The 24,748-nt window shown below is 42.4% G+C and overlaps 1 protein-coding gene across 1 annotated transcript in view; it reads right to left on the bottom strand.

Moving 5' to 3' along the window:
* arhgap39 (Rho GTPase activating protein 39) overlaps window positions 1-24,748 on the bottom strand; it is a 487,284-nt gene that overhangs the window by 438,336 nt on the left and 24,200 nt on the right. The window contains exon 2 of the mRNA XM_041183281.1: window positions 10,020-10,167. Coding sequence (XP_041039215.1) covers window positions 10,020-10,037 — 18 coding nt within the window. The 5' untranslated portion in view covers window positions 10,038-10,167. The remainder of the gene's footprint in view (window positions 1-10,019; window positions 10,168-24,748) is intronic.

Here is a 24,748-nt window from a genome sequence, read left to right as displayed (position 1 = left end):
GCAATTAGGGATGGGCAACAAATGCTGACCTTGCCAGTGATGCCCACATCCATGAAATAATAAAGAAAATATCTTCAACTAACCTCATTTATTTAGCTTTTATTCAATGATTATTGGAGTTACATCAAGCAGTTTAATGAGTATACTTCAAATATAGCTTATCTCGTTAAGCTACAAAATTAATACACGACTTACATGTTCTTGGTCCTAGTTTAAACTACTGCTCTAGTTTGGGGGAAAAAACCCTGATCATCTGATGATTATCTCATTTTTGTTTGAGACACCTTGCTGTGTACTTATTGGCTGGCACATCTTCTACATTATAACAGCGGCTACGCTTCAAAAGCACTTCACTGGCTGTAAAACACTTTGGGACATCCTGTGGTTATGTCTTCTTCTCTCTTCCCTTACCGCACCTTCCATGTCATCTGGAGTCAGTAGGGTGTGAAGAGACTACTGCCAGTTTTAGACGTGCAGTTCCAAGGCCACAAGATATCCCTGAGCATTGTGCCATGTGTATCATCTATCTGCTGCTGGATGGTATTCCATCGAGACTAGGCCTGGTTCAGACTAACCAAATTGATCGAGTGTCTGTGTCTTTGAAGCTGGAGCTTGAACTTGAATATGCTCAGCCCAAACACATCAATACCATTTAGACTACACAGCAGTTGAGTGACATTAATTGCTCCCAAGTAACAAATATGACTTTAAAAGGAATAATGAATATGCAATCTTGAGTCAGTGGAGGAGGACAAGCAAACAGAGAACTATGGATTTTCCATTACCAATAGAGCACCAACCATCCTCATGAAGCCAGCAAGAGTGGTTACATTTATACACAAACAGCATTTCCATCACTGTTCCTGGATCAGCAAAAATGAACCGCAGTCTGTTCAACACAGAGGGTTATGTTGATAGCGTTATATGAGAAAGGGTTGGAGGAAGCACATGCAGAGTATGGGCCTTTTGAGCCAAATGGTCTGTTTGTGCTGCAAATACTGTGTAACACCTTCTGAAAATAACACCTCAATAAAAAGGCTTTCATAATCGCCTGTATCTGCCACATTCTCATGGGTCCCATTCAGTCCGCTGAAAGATAACCTGTTCTAACTGAAGAAAAGCTTGGGAGACAGCCATTCCTTAGTTCATTCCCCATGGCAATGCTTTGACCTATCAGAATTTGGTTTAAATTTGAACAAAACCTGCTGTTCTCTCCTGCATTCTCCATGGCAACACCTCTATCAATCAGAGTCCACTTGCTAACCAATCAGCACTCTCTTCTCATGTAGTTATGATAATCCCAGCTGATATTACCCCTGAAAAGCCTGATCCCAGGGTGAAACCCAGCTTGATAGATCCTGACTTTTATTTGTTAGATATGGGGAGAGGGGCTGCTGAACAGAGTCATCGGAGTCAGCTAATGAACTTCCAACAAAAGAATAAAACATTTATTGAACAAGAAAAGATGAACTATCTTACAATACTTCTTCGCCCACAACTATACCTTTGCAGATATATAAAGATCTGTAAGGATAACACAAGTAACAAAAGATATCTTATACTCTAATGTTCACAGTGAGTACACAGTCCACCAATAGGCACCCTGTGATCAGACACACCATACTCTGAAACCAAGTGACAGATGCCACCTCAATCAGATGGTATGAATCTCTCATCAACTCCCTCCAGACGCTTGTCCCACCATGAGCCAACCAGCCTCACCGAACCCTGTCTTTCACACAAGGGTTTCCAATCTCCACTCCATTAGAACTCACTTTGGAATCTTCTCCCAAACCGATGCTTTCTCTCAGACGTTTTCCAAAAGGGTCCATCTCCACGGTTTCGAACTCTCTTTCCGATGTTCCTCACCCCTGGGTCACCACATGCATTCAAGCTATCTTCCACACACTCTCTCACTGTCAACAGTACACAACTGCTTCACATGCCCATAAGCAAAGAATTACAGTCCTTCAGCCACCTCTTTGGACCTTTCTGACTCTTGCAAGCTGTTCTCGCTTTAAATCTGCTTTCTGCAGCTTTTGTCTCTTTAAATCTGAAGCTTGGAGCCTTTCTCTCTGCCCCTCACTCTTAACTTCACTTAACAGGATCTTTTCCCAGGTTCCTGTCCTTCCTTTGACTAGATGGTTTGCTAGGGACTTCCTCCTGTTCCATTTTAGGGTCTTTCCTTTATCTCAGGACTGGCTATCTGTTCCTTTTACTCCAGTCTCTCCTGGCAGCCACTTTTAAAACCAACTGAACTCAAACAGTTTCCATATCAAACTGTTTCTAATTTCTTGTGTGTGTGTGTCTGTGGGAGGGACCTGCCTCTCTAGACCCCTGTTGCTCGGCAACAGCCCAGTTTCTCTACTCTTGTTTGTTTAACTTAGCTGCAACAGTCATAAAACACTTAGTAGAAATGCAGACACCTTTTAAAGTGCAACTAAAACTCAATTTGACTTTTCTTAAAGCAGAGTTACAGAAATACAAATAAAACTTAAACATTAAAGCTAAAGCTCATTCCCAACACCCACAAATACAAATATAACTTACTTAAACTATCTATATTTCCTAACAGAATAAATTGTTGCTCCCTTTTCTGTTGGTTTATCGTGCAAATGTAAGATGAAAAGCTTTGATAGCATGTCTCTTTTTTCACCAATACTCAAGTTCTGTACTACCAAACAACTATTGAAAGATAACTGTTCATACTGTCAGTGCTAGAAAACCCATTGTTTGGACCTGCATCGTGGATATCCAATGTACCCTACAATGTGTTAACATTTGAAAAATGAAACGTACGTGAGACAGCATGTTAAAATGTTTCTGTAAGCATAAATCAGAACTCTCAATGGCCTAGTCAACAAAATGCAAGCTTTTCCTAGTCATAAAAGTTTGAAGTACACACACACACTAATAAATAACCCAGCAATATTTTAAGTCAAGATTGATTTTTTCTGCTTTGGTTAATTAAACCTTTCCTATTAACTGGAGGAGGAGGATGGGCCTTCAATGTTCATGTTGCACAAAGGGGACTATAAAGAAGCACAGTTATCATGAGTTTTTGGCTCACAAGTCCAAAATCATCTCTTGTAAAGTAAGCCAATTTGGAAAAATAACGATGTACCAGATGGCTTTAAGATACCCGAGTCCAAGTGAGGAGAGGGCGTAAAGCTGGAACATTAAACTAAAATGCAAGAATAGGATGGGGGGTGGGGGGGGGTGTCACAGGTTCAAATCAGTGAAAAGAATACAAAGGCAAAATACTGCGGATGTTGGAAATCTGAAATGAGAACAGGAAATGCTGGAAATACGCAGCATATGTGGACAGAGAAAGAGAATTAACGTTTCAAATTGATGGCATTTTATACTTGAAACATGAACTCTGTTTCTCTCTCCACAGTTGCTGCCTGACCTGCTGAGTGTTTCTAGCATTTTCTGATTCTGTTTTTTTTTAATTCTTCCATGGGATTTGGACATTGCTTGTGTCCATCCCTAATTGCCCTTGAACAGAGTAGCTTGCCATGCCATTTCAGAGGGCATTTAAGAGTCATCCACATTGTTGTGGGTCTGGAGTCACATGTGGTGAGTCCAGGTTAGGAAGACAGGTTTCCTTCCCTAAAGGGCATTAGTGAACCAGATGGATTTTTAAACAATTGATGATAGTTTAACGGTCAGATTTTATTAATTAAATTTAAACTCCACTAGCTGGTATGGTGGGATTTGAACCAGCATTACCCTGGGTCTCTGGATTACAAGTCCAGTAACGTTACCACTACACCGCCATCCCTCCCAATTGTATTACAGTAAAAGGAAAATTGAGGACTAATATCAGGGAATGGTTCTTCAAACAAAGAATGACCAGATAGGGTCCCAGACAGAGTAAAGGAACTTGGATTAGTACTTGGGACTATGATGTTATTGCCAATACAGAGACTTCGTTAAAGGATGGACAGGATTGGCAGATAAACGTTCAAGGATTTAGATGTTTCAGGCAGAGGGGGATGTAGAAGAGGTGGGGGAGTTGCACTGCTGGTTAAGGAGAATATCACAGCTGTACGACAGGAGGACACCTCCGAGGGCTCATGTAGCGAGGCAATATGGGTAGAGCTTCGGAATAGGAAGGGTGCAGTCACAATGTTGGGGGTTTACTATAGGCCTCCCAGTTGCCAGCGGGAGATTGAGCAACAGTGATGTAGGTAGATTTTGAAAAGATGTAAAAGCAATAGGGTTGTTGTGGTGGGTGATTTTAACTTTCCCTATATTGACTGGGAATCACTTAATGCTAGGGGTTTGGATGGTGCAGAATTTGTAAGGTGCATCCAGGAGGGCTTCCTGAGACAATATGTAGATAATCCAACTAGGGAAGGGGCAATACTGGACATGGTATTAGGGAATGAACCCAGCCAGATGGTCGAAGTTTCAGTAGGGGAGCATTTCGGGAAAAGTGACCATAATTCAGTAAGTTTCAAGGGACTGGTGGATAAGGATAACAGGAGTCCTTGGGTTAAGGTGCTAAGTTGGGGGAAAGTTAATTATAACAATGTTAGGCAGGAACTGAGGAATCTAGACTGGAGGCGGATATTTGAGGGCAAATCAACAACTAACATGTGGGGTGCTTTCAAACGTCAGTTGATAAGAATTCAGGCCTGGCATGTTCCTGCTAGGATGAAGGATAAGTATGGCAAGTTTCAAGAACCTTGGATAACAAAGGATATTGTGAGATTAGTCAAAAAGAAAAGGGAAGCATTCGTAAGGGCTAGAAGGCTGGGAACAGATGAAGACTGTGGAGAATATAAAGAAAGTAAGAAGAAACTTTAGCAAGGAGTCAGGAGGGCTAAAAGGGGTCATGAAAAGTCATTGGCAACCAGGATTAAGGAAAATCCCAAGGCCTTTTATAAATATGTAAAAAGAAAGAGGGTAGTCAGGGAAAGGGTCGGCCCACTCAGGGACAGAGGTGGGAATCTGTGTATGGAGCCAGAAGAAATGGGAGAGGTACTAAATGTGTACTTCTCAGTATTCACCAAAGAGAAGGACTTAGCGGTTGATTTGCCTAGGGAAGATGTGAAGATAGCCTGGATCATGTTGAGATCAAAAAAGAGGTGTTAGGCGTCTTGAAGAATATTAAGGTGGATAAGTCCCCAGAGCCAGATGGGATCTACCCCAGAGTACTGAGGGAGGCAAGGGAGGAGATTGCTGGGGCCTTGACAGAAATCTTTGTAACCTCACTGGCTACAGGTGAGCTCTCAGAGGACTGGAAAATGGCCAATGTTGTTCCATTGTTTAAGAAGGGTAGCAGGGATAATCCAGGAAATTACAGGCAGGTGAGCCTTATGTCAGTGGTAGGGAAATTATTGGAGAAGATTCTTCATGACAGGATTTAATACCATTTGGAAGCAAATGGGTGCATTAGTGCGAGGCAGCATGGTTTTGTGAAGGGGAGGTCGTGTCTCACTAACTTGATCGAGTTTTTTGAGGAAGTGACAAAGATGATCAACGACAGAAGGCCAGTGGATGTTATCTACATGGATTTCAGTAAGGCCTTTGACAAAGTCCCTCATGGCAGACTGGTACAGAAGGTAAAGTCGCACGGGATCAGAGGTGAGCTGGCAAGATGGACACAGAATTGGCTTGGTCATAGAAGACAGAGGGTACTAGTGGAAGGGTGCTTTTCTGAATGGAGACCTGTGACTAGTGGTGTTCCGCAGGGATCAGTGCTGGGACCTTTGCTGTTTGTAGTATACATAAATGATTTGGAGGAAAATGTAACTGGGCTATTAGTAAGTTTGCAGACAACTCTAAGGTTGGAGGAGTTGCAGATAGTGAAGAGGACTGTCAAAGGATACAACGGGATATAGATCGGTTGGAAACTTGGGTGGAGAAATGGCAGATGGAGTTTAATACGGACAAATGCGAGGTAATGCATTTTGGAATGTCTAATACAGGCAGGAATTATACAGTAAATGGCAGAACCCTTAAATGCATTGACAAGCAGAGGGATCTGGGTGTATAGGTCCACAGGTCATTGAAAGTGGCAACGCAGGTGGATAAGGTAGTCAGGAAGGCATATGGCATGCTTGCCTTCATTGGCAGGGGTAATGAGTATAAAAGCTGGGAAGTCATGCTGCAGCTGTATAGAAGCTTGGTTAGGCCACACTTGGAATATTGTATGCAATTCTGGTTGCCACATTACCAGAAGGATATGGAGGCGTTGGAGAGGGTGCACAGGAGGTTTACCAGGATGCTGCCTGGTCTGGAGGTTATTAGCTATGAGGAGAGGTTGGAGAAACTCGGATTGTTCTCACTAGAGCGACAGAGATTGAGGGGCGACTTGATAGAAGTTTACAAAATTATGAGTGGCATGGACAGAGTAGATAGTCAGAAGCTTTTTCCCAGGGTGGAAGAGTCAATTACTAGGGGACATAGATTTAAGGTGAGAGGAGAAAACTTTAGAGGAGATGTGCAGGGCAGGTTTTTTTACACAGAGGGTAGTGAGTGTCTGGAATTTGCTGCCAGAGGAGGTGGTAGAAGCAGGTACAATAGTGGTGTTTAAGAGGCAGCTTAACAAATACATGAATAGGATGGGAATAGGGGGATACGGACCCTGGAAGTGCAAAATGTTTTAGTTTGACGGGCAATATGATCGGCGCAGGCTTGGAGGGCCGAAGGGCCTGTTCCTGTGCTGTACTTTTCTTTGTTCTCTTGAATGTCTTTCACTCATTTAAAAATAAATATAGATGCTCAAAGGACCAATATTTCCTACATTAACGGTGACTACACGTCAAAAGTTCTTGAGACATCCTGAAGTTGTGAAAGGTGCAAAGAAATGCAAGTTTTTGTCTTTAGAATCTTTCTGGATCAGTGAATTAAAATGGTCAAATCGAAATCCTCATCAATAATTATCTCACAACTTTGAGCAACAGAGATGCAGAGAGTGAGGCAGACAAGGAGAATGTTTTTTTTTGTTAATCAATGTTTCATCAGTACTTGAGCATTTTGCTGCTTACAACACATGCATTTTTTTTATTGCTCATGGGATATCAGTGTCACAGACAAGACCGGCACTTTTTGGCCATCCCTAATTGCCCTCACAAAGGTGATAGTGAATCACCTTAATGAACTCCTCCAAAAACACTCAAGATTCTCAACACCATCCAGAACAAATCAACCCCGTCCATCACCTTAAACATTCAGATCCTCTACCATCAACAGTAGCTGCAATGTTTACCATCCACACTGTGGGTGTAGCTACAACAGATGGACTGCAGTAGTTCAAGAAAGCAGCTCACTACCACTTCTCACAAGCAATTAGGGATGGGCAACTAATGCTGGCTTTGCCAGCAGTGCTCACATCCAATAAAGAATAAAAAAAGTCCAGTGCTGTTAGGGAGTGAGCTCCAAGATTCTGACCCAGCGACAGTCAAGGAATAGAGATATATTGCCAAGTCAAGATGATTTATGCCTTGCGAGGGGAACTTGGAGCTGGTGGTGTTCCCACCCGTCTGCTGCCCTTGGATCTTCTAGCTGGTAGAGGGTTGCAGGTTTGGAAAGTGTTGTCAAAGCAGCCTTGACAAGTTGCTGCAATGCATCTTGTTGATATTATACACTGCTACCGCTGCATCGCTGGCAGAGTGGGTGAATATTTAAGATGGTGAAAGGAATGCTGACCAAGCAGGCGGCTTTGTCCTGGATGGTGTCAAGCTTCTTGAGTGTCATTGCAGCTGCCCTCATCCAGGCAAGTGGAGAATATACCCCATCACACTCCTGACTTGTGCCTTGTAGATGGTGGATAGGCTTTGGGGATTCAGAAGACCAGTTACCCACCACAGGATTCCTAGCCTCTGACCTGCTCTTGTCACCACAGTATTTATACGGCTAGTCCAGTTCAGTTTCTGGTCAATGGTAACCCCAAGAATGTTGATGGTGGGGTTTCAGCAATGATAATGCTATTGAATGTCAAGGGGCGATGATTAGGTTCTCTCTTGTTGGAAACTCATTGCCTGGCACATGTATGGCGTGAATCTTACTTGCCACTTAGCAATCCAAGCCTGAATGTTGTCCAAGTTTTGCTGCATATAGGCACAGACTGCAACACTATCTGAGGTGTTGCAAATGGTACTAAACACTGTGCAATCATCAGCGAATATCCCCACTTCTGACCTTAGGATGCTACCTTGAGGAATTCCTGCAGCAATGTCCTGGGACTGAGATGATTGGCCTCGAACAAACACAACCTCTTGCTTTCTGCTAGTTATGACTCCAATCAGTGGAGAGGTAACCCCATCAGTTGCCTTGATGTCAAGGGCAGTTACTCTCACCTCAGCACTGGAATTCAGCTCTTTTGTCCATGTTTGGACCAAGGCTGTAATGAGGTTTGGTGCTGAGCAGGCCTGATGGAGCCGAAAACGAGCACATCACTCCTGGCATAGATTGGGTGCCCAGGTCCCCTAACTTTCCCCAAAGATACCCCTCAACACAATTTTGGCAAACAACCCTTACTATACAGGCAAGATTTTCATTTTCTTGCCCAGCTGAGGCATGCATTTTTTTTTTGCACTCCTTTGTATGGAACACTGATCCAAGTTCTCAACCTGAATATTCAGATGAACATTAAAGGACCCACAGTATTATTCAAAGCTGAGTAGAGGGGTCCTCAGTATCCCAGGCAAAATCTCTCCACGCTGCCACCATCACCAAAACCAGATTAACTTGTCATGGAATCTCTTTACTGTTTATGGAAATTTGCTATATACAAAATGGCTGCCCCAATGAGTCAATTTCTCTGAGGTAATAAGGCTGGCCAGAATTTCACATCTCCCTTTGTTCATTCATCTGGATCAGTTTGCACAGAATCTTAATAGTCTGCAGAGAGAGGGACAGAGCAAAAGAGCAAGACAGAGCACTTCAATTTCACTTCAAAGGTACAGCATTGACTATAAAGTGCTTTGGGACATCCAGACGTCATGAAAGGCACTGCATACATGAAAGTTTAGTTGGGTCAGATTGGAGCCCAAGTTCCACAGTGTAGTAACATATTTAAGGGCCTCATCAGGCCAATCTTTACTCTTAAACATTTCACATCTCTAGCTGTGCTGCCTTTTTCAGTAAAAGTAGTCCCTCCACTTTCTTTTAGCAAATCACATACTTAGCCTCACCATGAGGTTGGTGCAAGAGACCCATTGCTTTAAACACTGGAGAGGAGCCCAGAGATTTTCAATGTTTTTGCTATACAAGTTAAGAACCACGCACCAACTAGAACTGGAAAGGTGTGGACCTGGTTAGGGTACCCACAATAAATTGGGAAGGGTGATGGAGAATGATGGAATTTTTAAAAATAAGTTATTTAATGCTTAAGCCCCAAAAATAACCTACCTCTTTAATCAAGCTTTTGGACACATGTTCTAATGTCACTCTCTTTAGCTCACTGTCAATTTTTGTCTGCTACTGTTCCTGTAAAGTGCCTTGAGATGTTTTACTGTATTAAAGGTGTGATATAAATGCAAGTTGTTGTTGTAAAATCTTATTCCTCCCTATTTGTATTAGTTTTTCATGTGTAAAAATGTCAAGCTGACAATTTACCCCTCCCCCTCCCATCTGCTCCATTTCCATAAAAACCATCAACTATTAGAAATGCCATCTGCTGCATTCTAATAAATTGGTGCATTCCCAGCAATAATATAGGTTAGGTGCTGACAAAGAGGTGTGATTCACTGCTACTCTTCCATTCCATTTCAGGTACAAGGGTTCCAACTGTAAGAAAATCTCTGAGTGGTTGAAGCAACATCAGGAAGCAGGAGATCTTTTCTTTTGCTGCCAATTGTCTCTCTTCCCCTTCCTTGGGCCAGGCACAATTACCGAGCCCCATCAGAGTAACAATCCCGGGTTCCGAGAGTGAGGGTATCACAAGTCCATCTTTACTCAACATTCACATATGTGCATACACAACCCATGTGGGCATCAGGCAAAGGCCTGCTGATGCCCAATAGTTAGGGACCAGAACCAGGACTCCTGGCTAAACTTACCTCCCATTCGTAACTCATTGGCAACAAGACACCCTTAACCAGTTGAGTTCAGACCAAGGATCATACTTTATAATTCAGCACATTCAGCCATCAAGATCACCAGAGGCGAGGATTTCTGTCAGCAAATTCAATTGATTTGGATAAGTATCTGCAGAAAATTTTGATAGAAATGAATGAAAGATACTTAAGAATATGATATTTTATAGGAACTAGAATCAGTCAAAGGGACCACAATAAATGGCCCTAACAACCACTGGGCGATCTCAAAGTTAAAGTAAATAGTATCACTTTTTCTTACGCGGCGAACAGAAGTTTTAGAAAGAATTCTTACATTTTTCAGTGATTTCTTAAATGAATACATTAAGGCAACTACAACAAAAGCTTTACATTTGCATGTATCCACCACGGTTCATTTGTTAGTGCTTTCATCTTAAATAGGAAGTGCATGGGTTCAAGTCCCACTCCAGGGCCTGAGCACAAAAATCAAGGCTGAAACTCTAGTGCAGTACTGAAGGAGTGCTGAACTGTCAGAGGTGCCTTTTTCAGATGAGATGTTGAACTGAGTACTCGTCCGCAACCTAAAGTGGACGGCAAAGATTTTGTTGTACTATTTCAAAGGAGGTGGTGGCGGTGAGGTGGGGGGGGGGGGGGTGGAGAATGGAGGGGAGGAGTTAATCTCAGTGCCCTGGCCAATACCCATCCCTCAGTCAACATCATGAAAACGGATGATCAGATGATCTGGTCATTGCTGTTTTAGGACCTTGCTGTGTGTAAACTGGCAGTTGTATTTTCTACATCACTGTACTTCAATAGCACTTAATTGGTTTTGGATATCCAGCAGTTGTGAAAGGTGCTATATAAATGCAAGTTTTTCCCTCAAACAGACAGGATATAATGGCACAATGCCAATATTTTAAGTTGGTAATTTATTTGCTATGTAAAATTAATTATTGAGACATAACTCTATGAAGTTATAATGTTCATGGATTGCATGAAAAGTATGCTCACTACATTCAGCCAGAACACAACAGTAATGCCATGACACACTGTACTGTTCAACTGAAGTGTTACAAATTATTCAGGCCAGTGCTTTCTTTATACTGACAACTTTCTCTACTTGTTCCTCCTCAGCTGCAAAGAAGTCATCCTATTCCACGCTGCCCCCTCTTGCAGCATCACTATTAAAATCAAAACTTAATGCACCATTTCTCACTCCAGATTCTTTGTTGCGATCACAACTCATCTTGGTCAGTCTTTCCTCCTCTAATCTTTTTAAAACCTAAACATGTTATCACATCTACTCTTTTAAACTTATGTGGTGTGGTCCTCTTCTGAAGTCTCAAAGTCCTGCATTACAGTTCGTAGCCTTGAGCACTATCTTTACATACTATAGGAAGAAAAGTTACATTGGTCTTTGCCTCCCAGTTCTTCAGCAGTTTTTGTTTTGTTAGGCAAGGGTAGTGATAGCTCAGGAACCAAGACACGAAAATTGAGTTAAGATACAGGTCATTCATGATCTAACTGAATGGCAGAACTGGCTAGCAGGGGGGCTGAAAGGCCTCCTGCTCTGAAGTCCTGACGTGCCAGAGTGCGTTTCACAGATGCTCCTGTGGCCAACACCTAGCCATTCTTCATAAGTAAACCTAGACAGTAAATGCATTTGACCAAGACGGAAAGAGGCATCACATCTGAACTTGACTTCTCCGAATGTCCATCCTGTGGAATGTTGGGAGCAGGGGTGGGGGGAGTTGGTCATTGGATAGTCTCTTGGAGCAGGAACTAAGGCTAAGTTTCTCCAGTCCTGACTCGGGGTACTACATTGGCCTACTAGTGCAGTGCACTCCACATTCTCACAATCCTGTCCGTCCAAATCGTCTTCCTCAAATTATTATTATCCCAAAAATGCTGGAAAAATTCAGCAAGTCTGGCAGCATCTGTGTAGAGGGAAAGAGAGTTAACGTTTCAGGTTGATGATCGATCATCACAAATGGAAGATCATCAACATGAAACGTTAACTCAGTTTCTGTCTCCACTGGTGCTGTCCTGCTGAGTATTTCCAGCAATTTCAGCTTTTATGTCAGATTTCCAATATCAACAGTTTTTTTCCTTTTTTGGAAAAAATAGCTAGCTTTGATTAACTTCAATTGCAAAGCATATGTCATCTCATATCTAACCAAAACAATTTCCTATGTTTTAAATACTTCAAATCAGATCACCCCTTAGCCTCATCTCCAGGTTATCCATTGTACTTCAGTTCCTTCAATCCTATTATCACTCTGGTTGATCATTTTCACCAGTCCTTCATAAAGACGGGGTGCCCAACATTAACCAACGAGGTCCATAAACACCCTATATAACAGAATGTACACTTCCTAGCTTTTATGTTGCGATGAAGCCTGCCACCTTATTGATTTTTTATGATTATCTTTTGCACCACAGGCTACCTTTAGTGACATATACATGGATCCTTGAATCTCTTTGATCATGCTTCCCATTGCCAGCATTTTCTTTCTCAAGACTTCACGCCATTACTTGGGTCTGAAAAGCTATTTTTGTGACGTGGCAGAATTTCACCCAGGAAGTTTGTACATCTTGTGGATATATCTTAACAGTTTGAAGAGAAATGCCATTTGCTTTGACAATTTAAAATGCCTGCTCTGGGAAAGGCAGTGTTACATATTAGATTATGTAGCATAGGTTACGGTGAATCAAAGTCACAGTGATACCAGGGATTTACATTCTCTCTTCAATGGCATTCTGGGGGATGGGGGGGCGCGGGGGGTGAAGAGAGAGAGAGAGATTCATCATAATAACTTACTGTTCCTTTGATCAGCATTATTTGACATCCCTATCTTCAAAGAAATTAAAAAGTATAAAATTCATGAATCCTTCAACAGCCGGCTGTTCTGGCACAGTTGCCAAAATATATTCAGGAACACAGTGAATATTAGAGCCAATATGTTCTACCTCGACTCGGAGGACACACCTCAAGGCTACATTACACGTATTAAGCAATGAGACAAGTTCACCCAAGAAAAAGTGGGGAAGAGGTATCATTGGGTCGGTCCATCTAAAAACGGAGATGTGAGAGGGATAAAATAGACAGTTTGTGGTCAGTTTCTATAACTTTCATTTGCCTTTATTGTAACGTGCAGTATTCCTTTAGTGCTTTAGATTCCTCATTAGTAAATAAATTGGATTAACAGTGCTCAGGTCCTCAGTGTGCTAGTTTCTACCTTGCAGATTGAATAGCAACATAGTGAGAATACTCTGCAATTTCAAGTGCTGCACGTTGCTGCTAAATGGGGTAATTATTAGCTCTGGGCTATTCAATCCGTATATTGCCAGTTCTTAACAGACACAGCCCGCTCAAGTAGAAATTATTACAACCATTAGAATGCAGTGTTTAAGAAGCTTAGACCGTTACATCTTTATTATTTTTATGGTGTCACTTCTGGTGATGTAAGGAAGATGGGAGTATTATATGCATGTTACCGAGCTCTGGAATACCCTCCTTACATGTTGGCACCTCTCTATCATGCTTTCCTCCTTCGAGGCATTTCTTAAAACCGGCTTCTTTGGACAAATTTTTGGCCATCTGATCACTATCTCTCTCTGTGGCTCAGTGTCATATTTTATCGTGTAGCAGTCCCATGAAGTACCTTTTATCATTTTTTTTTGAATGGTTACAGCAGGTTCAGGGAGCCTAGTTCAATCCTCTGCCTAAACAATTTGAATTTGTCTCTCATCATATGCTTTCCAGTCCATCTCTGGAAACCTGGCTGCCATTGCCAAGGCCTTAGGGACATAGGAACAGGAGTAGGCCATTCAGCCCATTGAGCCTGCCCCACCATTCAATTAGATCATGGCTGACCATCTACTCCAAAACCTACGTGATATCCATACCCCTGATGTCATTAGTCTCCAGAAATCTATCGATTTCTGTCTTGAACATGTTCAATGATTGAGCCTCCACAGCCTACTCGGGTAGAGAATTCCAAAGGTTTCTCCTCATCTCAGTATTAAGTAACCTACCCCTTATCCTAAAAGCCTGGTTTCAGACTCTTCATCCAGGGAAAATGTCTTATCCACATCCATCCTGTCACGCCCTGTAAGAATTTAGTAAGTTTCAATGAGGTCACTCCTCATTCTTCAAAATATTAGGGAATACAGACCCAGTCTCCTCAATCTCTCCTCAAGCGACAATCTCGCCATCTCAGGGATTAATCTGGTAAACCTTTGTTGCACTTCCTCTATGGCAAGTATATCATTCCTTAGATAAGGGGACAAAATAGTGCACAATACTCCAGGTGAGAGGTCTCACCAAGGCTCTATATAACCGCAGCAAGACATCCTTACTCCTGTACTCAAATCTCCTCGTGATGAAGGCCAACATGCCTTTTGCCTTCCTATCTGCTTGCTGCACATAATGTTAGTTTTTAGTGACTCATGAACAAGGGTACCGAGGTCCCAATGGACACCTGCACTTCCCAACCTCTCACCATTTAAGAAACATTCTGCCTTTGTTTTTTCAACCAAAGTGAATAACTTCTTATTCACATTATTTTCCATCTACCACGTTCTAGCCCATTCACTTAGCCTGTCCAAATCCTCTTGAAGCCTCCTTGAATCCTTCTCAACCTAGGTTCCCACCTAGTTTGGTGTCATCAGCAAGTTTGGAGATACTATAATTGGTCCCCACATTGTGGTAACCCACTAGTAACAACCTGCCATCCCAAGAATGATCTGTTTATTCCTACTCTTGCTTTCAGTCTGTTAACAAGTTCCCAATCCATACTATATTTCCTCCAATCACATGCACAAAATTTTATTTACTAACCTCCTGTATGGGACCTTATCAAAAGCCTTCTTAAAATCCAAACACACACTGCATCCACCGGTTCTCCTCTATCTACGTCAGAAGTAATATCCTCAAAAACTCCAAGTTTGTCAAACATGATTTCCTTTTCATAAATCCATCTTGACTCTGCCCAATGTCACCATTCTTTTCTAAATGCCCAGTTATCACATCTTTTATAATAGATTCTAACAATTACCCTTCTACAGACATCAAATTAACAGATCTATAGTTCTCCATTCTCCCTCCTCCTCCCTTTTTATATAGTGGGGTTACATTTGCTACTTTCCAGTTCAGAGGAACCTCTCCAGGATCTATAGAATTTTGAAAGATAACCAGTAATGCATCCACTGTCCTTCTAGCCACGTCCTTCAATGCTCTGGGGTGAAGCTCATTTGGTCCAAGTGATTTAACAACCTTTGATCCAGTTAACTTTTTAAATACTGCCTTTTTACTCATACTAATTTCTTTTAGTCAAGTGCCTTGGTCGCCTTCTACTCTTTCTCTCTCCCTGCAAAGCAAACCTTGTTTTAAAAGTTGCAGCAGGCTGTGATGTTTGCAGAATAGAGCACGAGCCATGCCCTGAGCTCTGCTGTTGAAGTGTAGGCTTTGGGCTTGCAGGCAAGGGGTTCTGGCATCAGGGTCCGCTAATGGTGCACAAGTGCGATGATGGCATGAAGGAATCCACGCCAAAATACAATGCTGCACTGATCGCTGTGGTTGAAACAGCCTTCGATTTTTTTGTCTTGCCTTGCCAGCGCAGGGTAAAACTGTTAATGCACCCAAGTCGCCTTCAAATTCTACTCAAACCGTTGCTCTCCTGATGTGAGAGCTGTGAACTGATCACAGCAGCACTTCAGGTGGGGCTTCTGACTTGAATTGTCATTTTCATCTGTTGATCAATGCTGTTGGCTCACCATGGCTGCCACAATGTTACATTATCTCCTTCTAGGTTAATATAAATAAAGTCGAACGACAGGCAGAGAGGTTGAACACAGAGCTTCATTGGAGACTTGCTGTTGCTTAAGTTTACACATGCTAACAGACTGTGCAAGGGAACTGAATCACGTGATATTGCATCCCTTCCTGTAATGACATACATCTTAGCATAAACATATATTTAAATGACTATATTTAGGATAGTAAAAAATACACTATGAAAATATACTTAAGAGAAGGATTGATTGCAAAAATGTAATCAAAACTAAATCTCTGAAAATTAAGTTTGTATGAATAGTTTTGCATGAATCATTACAGCTCAACAATGCTCAGAATTTGGCTTTTAGCAAAATAACAGAGTACATTATTCCCCTCACCCCAATGACAGGACTCTGGCCTTTGTGGGACAAAAAATCCCTGGCTCAGGTGTCAGCCATTGCTCAGTTTGAGGCACTCTCACTTCAGAGTCAAAAGGTTGTAGGTTCAAGTTCTGCCCCCAGGAACTTGAGCACAAAAAACCCAGCTGACACTCCAGTGCTATACTGAGGGAAAGCTGCACTTTCAGGGGTGGCATCTTTCAGATGAAACATTAAACTGAGACCTCATCTGTCCTCTCTGGCAGATGTAAACAATGCCACAACACTATTATGAAGAAAATGGGGCCTCGCCTCAGTGTCCTGGCCAATATTTATCCCTCAATCAACATCTCTAAAACAGATCATTGCTGTTTGTGGGAGCTTCCTGTGCTCATGTTGGCTACCATGTTTCCTACTTTACAAAAGTAACTACATTTCAAAAGACAGTACAGGAGGGATGGTCTTGGATTTCTGGGGCATTGGGGCTGGTTCTGTTCAGAGGGGTGGGGTGAGGGGCAGTGTGTGTGGGTGGGTGGAACCTGTACATACCAACTGGGTTACACCATAAACCGGACCAGGATCAATATCCTTTTAGGGCAATATACTAGTTCTGTGAGAGGGGGTTTAAACTGATTTTAGAGGGGATGGAAATCAGAATACAGAATTAGAAAGGAGAAACTAGGTGCACAAAGGTTTGGCACAGACAGATAGCATTAGAGTAAGAAATAGTAAGGAATTATCTGGGGTCAGAGTAAGAGGGAATAGAGGAAAATCTCTCAAGGTTTATAGAGCAACTATGTAAACGCAAAATGTGTGGCAAATAAGGTTGGTGAGCTGGAAGCACAAACAGGCACATGAGAATATTAAGAAAGGGGGTAGAACTGGTTAATAAATATTCCTGGATCCAAGGTATACAGGGAAGATAGAGAGGTAAAGAAAGGAGGAGGAGTTACAGTGCTGATTAAGGAGAATATTACAGTGCTGGAGCGAAAGGATGCCCCAGGAGGGTCAAGCACAGAATCTGTTTGGTTAGAGTTAAGAAATAATAGCAGTACCATTACACCAATGGGTATGTTCTACAGGCCACCAACTAGTGGGAAAGATATAAAGGATCAAATTTGCAAGGAATATTCACAGGGGAAAGGTTGGAGGGAGTGATGGCGTAGTGGTATTGTTGCTGGACTAGTAATCCAGAGATCCAGGGTAATGCTCTGGGGACCCAGGTTCAAATCCCGCAGACTGTAGAATCACAGTGCAGAAGAGGCCCTTTGGCCCATCGAGTCTGCACCGACACATGAGAAACACCTGACCTACCTACCTAATCCCATTTACCAGCACTTGGCCCATAGCCTTGAATGTTATGACATGCCAAGTGCTCATCCAGGTACTTTTTAAAGGATGAGGGGCAGCCTACCTCCACCACCCTCCCAGGCAGAGCATTCCAGACCATCATCACCCTCTGGGTAAAAAAGTTTTTCCTCACATCCCACCTAAACCTCATGCCCCTCACCTTGAACTTATGTCCCCTTGTGACTGAGCCTTCAATTAAGGGGAACAGTTGCTCCCTATCCACGCCCCTCATAATCTGGTACACCTCGATCAAGTTGCCCCTCAAGTCTTCTCTGCTCCAACAAAAACAACCCAAGTCTATCCAACCTCTCTTCATAACTTAAATATTTCATCCCAGGCAATATCCTGCACCCCCTCCAGTGCAATCACATCCTTCCCATAATGTGGCAGCCAGAACTGCACATAGTACTCCAGCTGTGGCCTCACTGAGTTCTATACAACTCCAATATGACCTCCCTACTTTTGTAATCTATGCCTCGATTGATAAAGTGTCCCATATGCCTTTTTCACCACCCCACTAGTGTGCCCCTCCGCCTTCAGAGATCTATGGACACACACGTCAAGGTCCCTTTGTTCCTCAGAACTTCCTAGTGTCATGCCGTTCATTGAATACTTTCTTGTCAAATTACTCCTTCCAGAGCGTATCACCTCACACTTTTCAGGGTTAAATTCCATCTGCCACTTATCTGCCCATTTGACCATCCTGTCTATATCTTCCTGTAGCCCAAGATACTCAACCTCACTGTTAACCACTCGACCACTCTTTGTGTCATCCACAAACTTACTAATCCTACCCCCCATATAGTCATCTATGTCATTTATATAAGTGACAAATAATAGAGGACCGAGCACAGATCCCTGTGGTATGCCACTGGACACTGGCTTCCAGTCACTAAAGCATCCTTCTGTCATCACCCTCTGTCTCCTACAACTAAGCCAATTTTTTGAATCCACCTTTTCAAATTACCCTGTATCCCATGTGCATTTGCCTTCTTTATAAGTCTCCCATGTGGGACCTTGTCAAAGGCTTTGCTGAAATCCATAAAAACTACATCAACTGCACTACCCTCATCTACACACATGGTCACCTCCTCAAAGAATTCAATCAAATTTGTTAGGCATGACCTCCCTCTGACAAAGCCATGCTGACTATCCCTGATCAAACCTTGCCTCTCCAAGTGGAGATAGATACTCTCCTTCAGAAATTTCTCCAATAGTTTCCCTACCACTAACGTGAGACTCACTGGCCTATCTCTACAATCCTTCTTAAATAGCAGAACCACATTAGCTGTATTCCAGTCCTCTGGCACCTCCCCCGTGGCCAGAGAGTAATTAAAAATTTGGGTCAGAGCCCCTGCGATCTCCTCCCTTGCCTCCCTCAGCACTCTGGGACACACATAATCCGGACATGGAGGTTTGTCCACTTTTAAGCCTGCCAACACCTCCAATACCTTGTCACTCCCTATATCATTTTGCTTAAGAACCTTGCAGTCTCTCTCCCCAAGTTCAATACTGTCATCCTTATTCTCTTGGGTGAAGACGGACGTGAAGTATTCATTCAACACTCCAGCGATGTCCTCTGGCTCCACCCATAGATTGCCCCCTTGGTCCCTTATGGGCCCTACTCTTTCCCTGGTTATCCTCTTTCAATTGATATACTTATAGAATATCTTGGGATTTTCCCTACTTTGAATAAGTGCAATGGCCCAGAATTTAATTTAATAAAAATCTGCAATTAAAAGTCTGATGATGACCATGAAACGATTGTCATAAAAACCCACCTGGTTCACTAACGTCCTTTAGGGAAGGAAATCTGTCGTCCTTACCTGGTCTGGCCTACATGTGACTCCAGACCCATAGCAATGTGGTTGGCTCTTAAATGCCCTCTAGACAAGAGCACTAAATACTGGCCCAGCCAGTGATGCCCACCTCTCATGAACGAATAAAAAATAAATAAAAGGACAAAGAGCAATTTAGAGTACAAATACTTCATTGGCAGAGGGTCAATTTCTGTAAGATGACAATGATGCCAATTTACCTGAGAAAGATCCAAAGATTGGCCAGCAAAACTGGGCTGCCTTTAAAGAGGAGATGGTTCGGGTACAATTGGATACATTCTCACGAAGGAGAAAGGCAAGGCAACCAAGCCAGAACTCCCTGGATGACAAAAAAGGTAGAGAGTAAGATGAAGTGGAAATGGTTGTGTAACACAAACGTCAGGTTGATACTACAAGTGAAAAATAAGGCTGAATTTAAAAAGTTCAGGGGGTGGGAGGTGTGTGTGAAAAAGTAAATAAGAGGCAAAGAAGCATGGTAAGAAAACATAGGAACATAAGAACAGGAGTAGGCCACTCAGCCCTCTTAACCTGCTCTGCCATCAATGAGATCATGGTTGATCTGGGTGTGGTATCAACTCCACTTTGCCATGTGCACCCCCATAACGCTTGACTCCCTTGCCTATCAAAAATCTAACTCTGCCTTGAATAAGTTCAATGGCCCAGCCTCCACTGCTTTCTGGGGAAGAGAATGCCACAGGCAATCCTTTAGGGAGAGAAAATTTCTCCTCATCTCAGTCTTAAACAGTAGACCTCGTATTCTTAAACTGTGTCCCCTGGTTCTAGTCTCTCCCACAAGTGGAAACATCCACCTGGTATCTACCTTGACAAATTCTCTCAGGATCTTACATGTTTCAATAAGATCACCTCTCATTCTTCTAAATTCCAAAGGGTATAGGCCCAACCTTTTCAAACCTTTTAGAGACCAACAGCGAATATAAAAGGGCTTCTTTACACATGTAAATAATAAAAGGGTAGTAGGTGGACGGGTGGGGACAATTAGAGATCAAAAAAGGGGATTAATGCATGAAGGCAGAGGACATGGCCAAAGGGTTAAATGAGTACTTTGTGTCTTTCTTTACCAAGTGAGATGCTGCCAAAGTCATAGTCAAATAAATAAGAGAGATATTGGATGGGCTAAAAATTGATAAAGAAGAGGAATTAGAAAGGCTGTACTTCAGAGTTGATAAGTTATCAGGACCAGATGGGTGCATGCATGGAAGCTGAGGGATGTAAGGGTGAAAATTATTGAGATACTGGTCACAATCTCCAAAACCTCTTTAAATACAGAGGTGGTACCAGAGAACTGAAGAATTTCTAAATGTAACACCTCTGTTCAAAACAACAGTATAAAGAATAAACACAGCAAATACGGGTCAGTCAATTTATTCTCAGTGGTGGGAAAATTTGTAGAAATCTGGGACAAAATTCACTTGGACACGTTTGGATTAATTAAGGAAAGCCAGAACAGATTTGTTAGAGGCAAATTGTGTTTAACTGATTTGGTGTGTTTTTTTGATGAGGTAACCCAGGGTTGATGAGGGTAGTGTGGTTGATGCGGTCTCTGTGGACATCCTAAAGGCGTTTGATAAGGTGCCACATAACAGGTTTGTTAGAAAAGTTGACTGAGTGACAGGAAACAGAGTAGTGGTGAACTGTTGTTTTTTCAAACTGAAGGAAGTTATACAGTGGGGATCCCCAGGTACTAGGGCTAGTGCCTCTCTCAATCTACATTAGTGACCTAAACATAGGTGTGCAGGGCACAATTTCAATATCAGCAAATGACACAAGATTTGGAAGCATTGTGAACTGTGAGGAGGATAGTGATAAACTTCAAGACAACGGACAGACTGGTGGAATGGGCAGACACCTGGCTCTTGCATTTAATGCAGAGAAGTGAGAAGTGATACATTTTGGCAGAAAGAAGTAAGAGAGGCAACATAAACTAAAGGGTACAACTAAAGGGTGCATGAACAGAGACCATGGGGTATATGAGCAGAAAGCATTGAAGGTGTCAGCATAGGTTGAGAAAGTGATTAAAAAGGGGGATCCTGGGCTTTATAATTAGAGACATTGGGGAAAAAAGACTAAAGATAAGCCATTGTAAAACTCTGGTTCAGCCTCAACTGGAGTATTGTGTCCAATTCTAGGATCTGACTTTAGGAAGAATGTGAAGGTTTGAGAGGGCGCAGAAAAGATTTCCGAGAAAGGTTTCAAGGCAGAGTCATCATGGTTTTTATCATTTATTACAGTTTTTATAGGAAGTAGCAAGCAAGGTGGATAAAGGGGAACCTGTGAATGTGGTGCATTTGGATTTCCAAAGGACATTTGATAAGATGCCACATCAAAGGTGTTGGGCTAACATATTAGCAGGAATAATGGATTGGTTGGCTAACAGGAAAAAAAGAAAGAAATAGGTCATTTGCAGTTGGCAAGCTGGAACTAGCGGATTGCCACAGGGATCAGTGCTGGGACCTCAACTATTTACAATCTATAATAATGACTTGGATGAAGGGACTGAATGTATGGTTGCTAAATTTGCCAATGACTCCCAAGATAGCTAGGAAAGTAAGCTGTCAAGAGGTGGTAAAGCATCTACAAAGGGATATAGATAGATTAAGTGAGTGGACAACAATTTGGCAGATGGACTGTAATGTAGGAAAATGCGAACCTGTCCACTTTGGCAGGAAGAACAGAAAAGCAGCATAATATTTAAAGGAAGGTTAATTGTAGAACTCTGAGGTACAGAGGGATCTGAGTGTCTTGGTACATGAATCACAAAAAGTTAATATGCAGGTACAGCAAGTGATTAGGAAGGCAAATGGAATGATGGCCTTTATTGCAAGGGAAAAAAAATGCAAAAGTAGGAAAGTTTTACTACAGCTGTAGAGGGCCTTGGTGAGACCACATTTAGAGTACTGTGTATTGTTCTGGTCTCCTTATTGCCTCCTTGCATTAGGAGCAGTTCAGAGAAGGTTTACTCGATTCATTCCTTGGCTGAAGAGCTTATCTTATGAAGAAAGGTTGAACAGGTTGAGCCTATACCCATTGGAGTTCAGAAGAATGAGAGGTTTTATTGAAACATAAGAACTAGGAGTAGGAGTAGGCCACTTGGCCCTTCAAGCCTACTCCACCTTTCAATAAGGTCATGGCTAATCTGATTATAACCTACCCCTGCTAACCTTTCACCCTTTGTTAATCAAGAATCTATCTCGCTCTTCCTCAAAACCATTCAAAGACCCTGCTTCCACTTCCAAAGACTTACGACCCTTTTGAGAGAAAAAATTTCTCATCTGTCTTAAATAAGTGATCCCTTATTTTTAAACCATGACCTCTAGTTCTAGATTCTTCTGCAAGAATCACAGAATTGATACAGTGCAGAAGGAGCCCATTCGGCCCATTGTGTCTGCACCAGCTCTCCAAATGATTATTGACTTAGTGGCACTTTCCTGCCTTTTCCCCGTACCTTTGCACATTGTTTCTATTCAAATAATCATCCAATGCCCTCTTGAATGCCTCAATTGAACCTGCCTCCACCACACTTCCAAGCATGCCTGACTCTAACCACTCGCTCTGTGAAAAAGTTTTTCTCACATCACATTTGCTTCTTTTGCAAATCACTTTAAATCTGCGCCCTCCTGTTCTCGATCCTTTTACGAGCAGGAACAATTTCTTCCCAACTACTCTATCCAGCCCCCTCATAATTTTGAGCACCTCTATCAAATCTCCTCTTAGCCTTCTCCTCTCCAAGGAGAACATTCCCAACCTCTAAAATTTATCCTCATAACTCAAGTTTCTCATCCCTGGAACAATTCTTGTAAACCTCTTCTGCACTTTCTCCAATACGTTCACATTCTTCCCATACTATGGCGCCCAGAACTGTACACAATATTCCAGGTGAGGTCTAACTAGTGTCTTACATAAGCTCAGTATAACCTCCCTGTTCTTTTACTCTATGCCCCTATTAATAAAACCCAAGATATTGTATGTTTTATTAACTGCTCTCCTCCTGTATTGCCACCTTCAATGATCTATGTACATATACACCCAGGTCCCTCTGCTCCTGCACACACTTTCGAGTTGTACTCTTTATTTTATATTGTCTCTCCATGTTCTTCCTGCCAAAATGAATCACCCCATAGTTCTCCATTTTGAACTTCATCTACCACCTATCTGCCCATTCCACCAACTTGTCTATGTTCTTTTGAAATTCAACACTGTCCTCCTCACAGTTTACAATGCTTCCAAGTTTCATATCATCTGCAAACTTTGAAATTGTCCCCTGCACACCAAGGTCTAGATCATTAATATATATCAGGGAAAGCAAGGGTCCCAATACTGGCCTCTGGGGAACTCCACTATAAATCTTCCTCCAGCCTGAAAAATATCCATTACCTGCTATTTCCTATTACTCAGCCAATTTTGTATTCACGTTGCTACTGTCCCTTTTATTCCATGAGTTATAACTTTTCTCAAGTCTGTTTGAAATCCATGTACACCACATCAACAGCATTACCCTCATCAACCCTGTTACCTCTTCAAAAAACTCCAGCAGGTTAGTTGAACACGATGATGAACTTGGCCATGAAACGTGCGCAATTAATGTAAATATATTTTATTCTCTGGCTACTGGTTGCCAAGAGCTTGCTGAATGACACAATAGGCTGTTGCACTATAAAGGTGCAGAACTAAGCCATAAAGACCACAAGAATGCAAGTACAGAAAAATTAAAAGCAGAAGTAGGCCAATCAGCCCCTCGAGCCTGCTCTGCCATTTGGTAAGATCATGGATGATCTGATTGTGGCCTCAACTCCACCATCCCCCTGTCCCCACAACCCCGGCTCCCCTATCAACCAAAACCTATCTAACTCAGCTTCGAATATATTCAACGATCCTGCCTCCACCGCTTTCTGGGAAGGAGAATTCCACAAATTAACAACCCTGAGAAAATATTTCTCCTCACCTCCCTCTTAAATGGGAGATCCCTTAGTTTTAAACTGTGTCCCCTAGTCCTAGTCGCTCCCACAGTCAGAAACATCCTGCCAGCATTCGCCCTGTCAAGACCTCTCAGGACCTTATATGTTTCAATAAGATCACCTTTCATTCTTCCAAACTACAATGGGTATAGGGACAACCTGCTCAACTCTTCCTCACAAAAAACCCCTTCATCCCATGGTGAACCTACACTGAACTGCTTCTAATGCAATTATAACACCTCTACACTTGCACCAATAATTGTTTTTTTTAATTCATTCAAGGAATGAGCACTTCGCTGGCTGGGCCAGCATTTATTGCTCATCCCTAATGACCCCTGAGAAGGTGGTGGTGAGCTGCCTTCTTGAATCGCTGCACTCCATGTGGTGTAGGTGCACCCACAGTGCTGTTAGGGAG

Source organism: Carcharodon carcharias, chromosome 3 (assembly GCF_017639515.1).
Source record: "Carcharodon carcharias isolate sCarCar2 chromosome 3, sCarCar2.pri, whole genome shotgun sequence".
Classification (NCBI taxonomy): Eukaryota; Metazoa; Chordata; class Chondrichthyes; order Lamniformes; family Lamnidae; genus Carcharodon; species Carcharodon carcharias.
The sequence above is the reverse complement of the archived record's forward strand: the minus strand, read 5'-3'. Positions and strand labels throughout refer to the sequence as shown.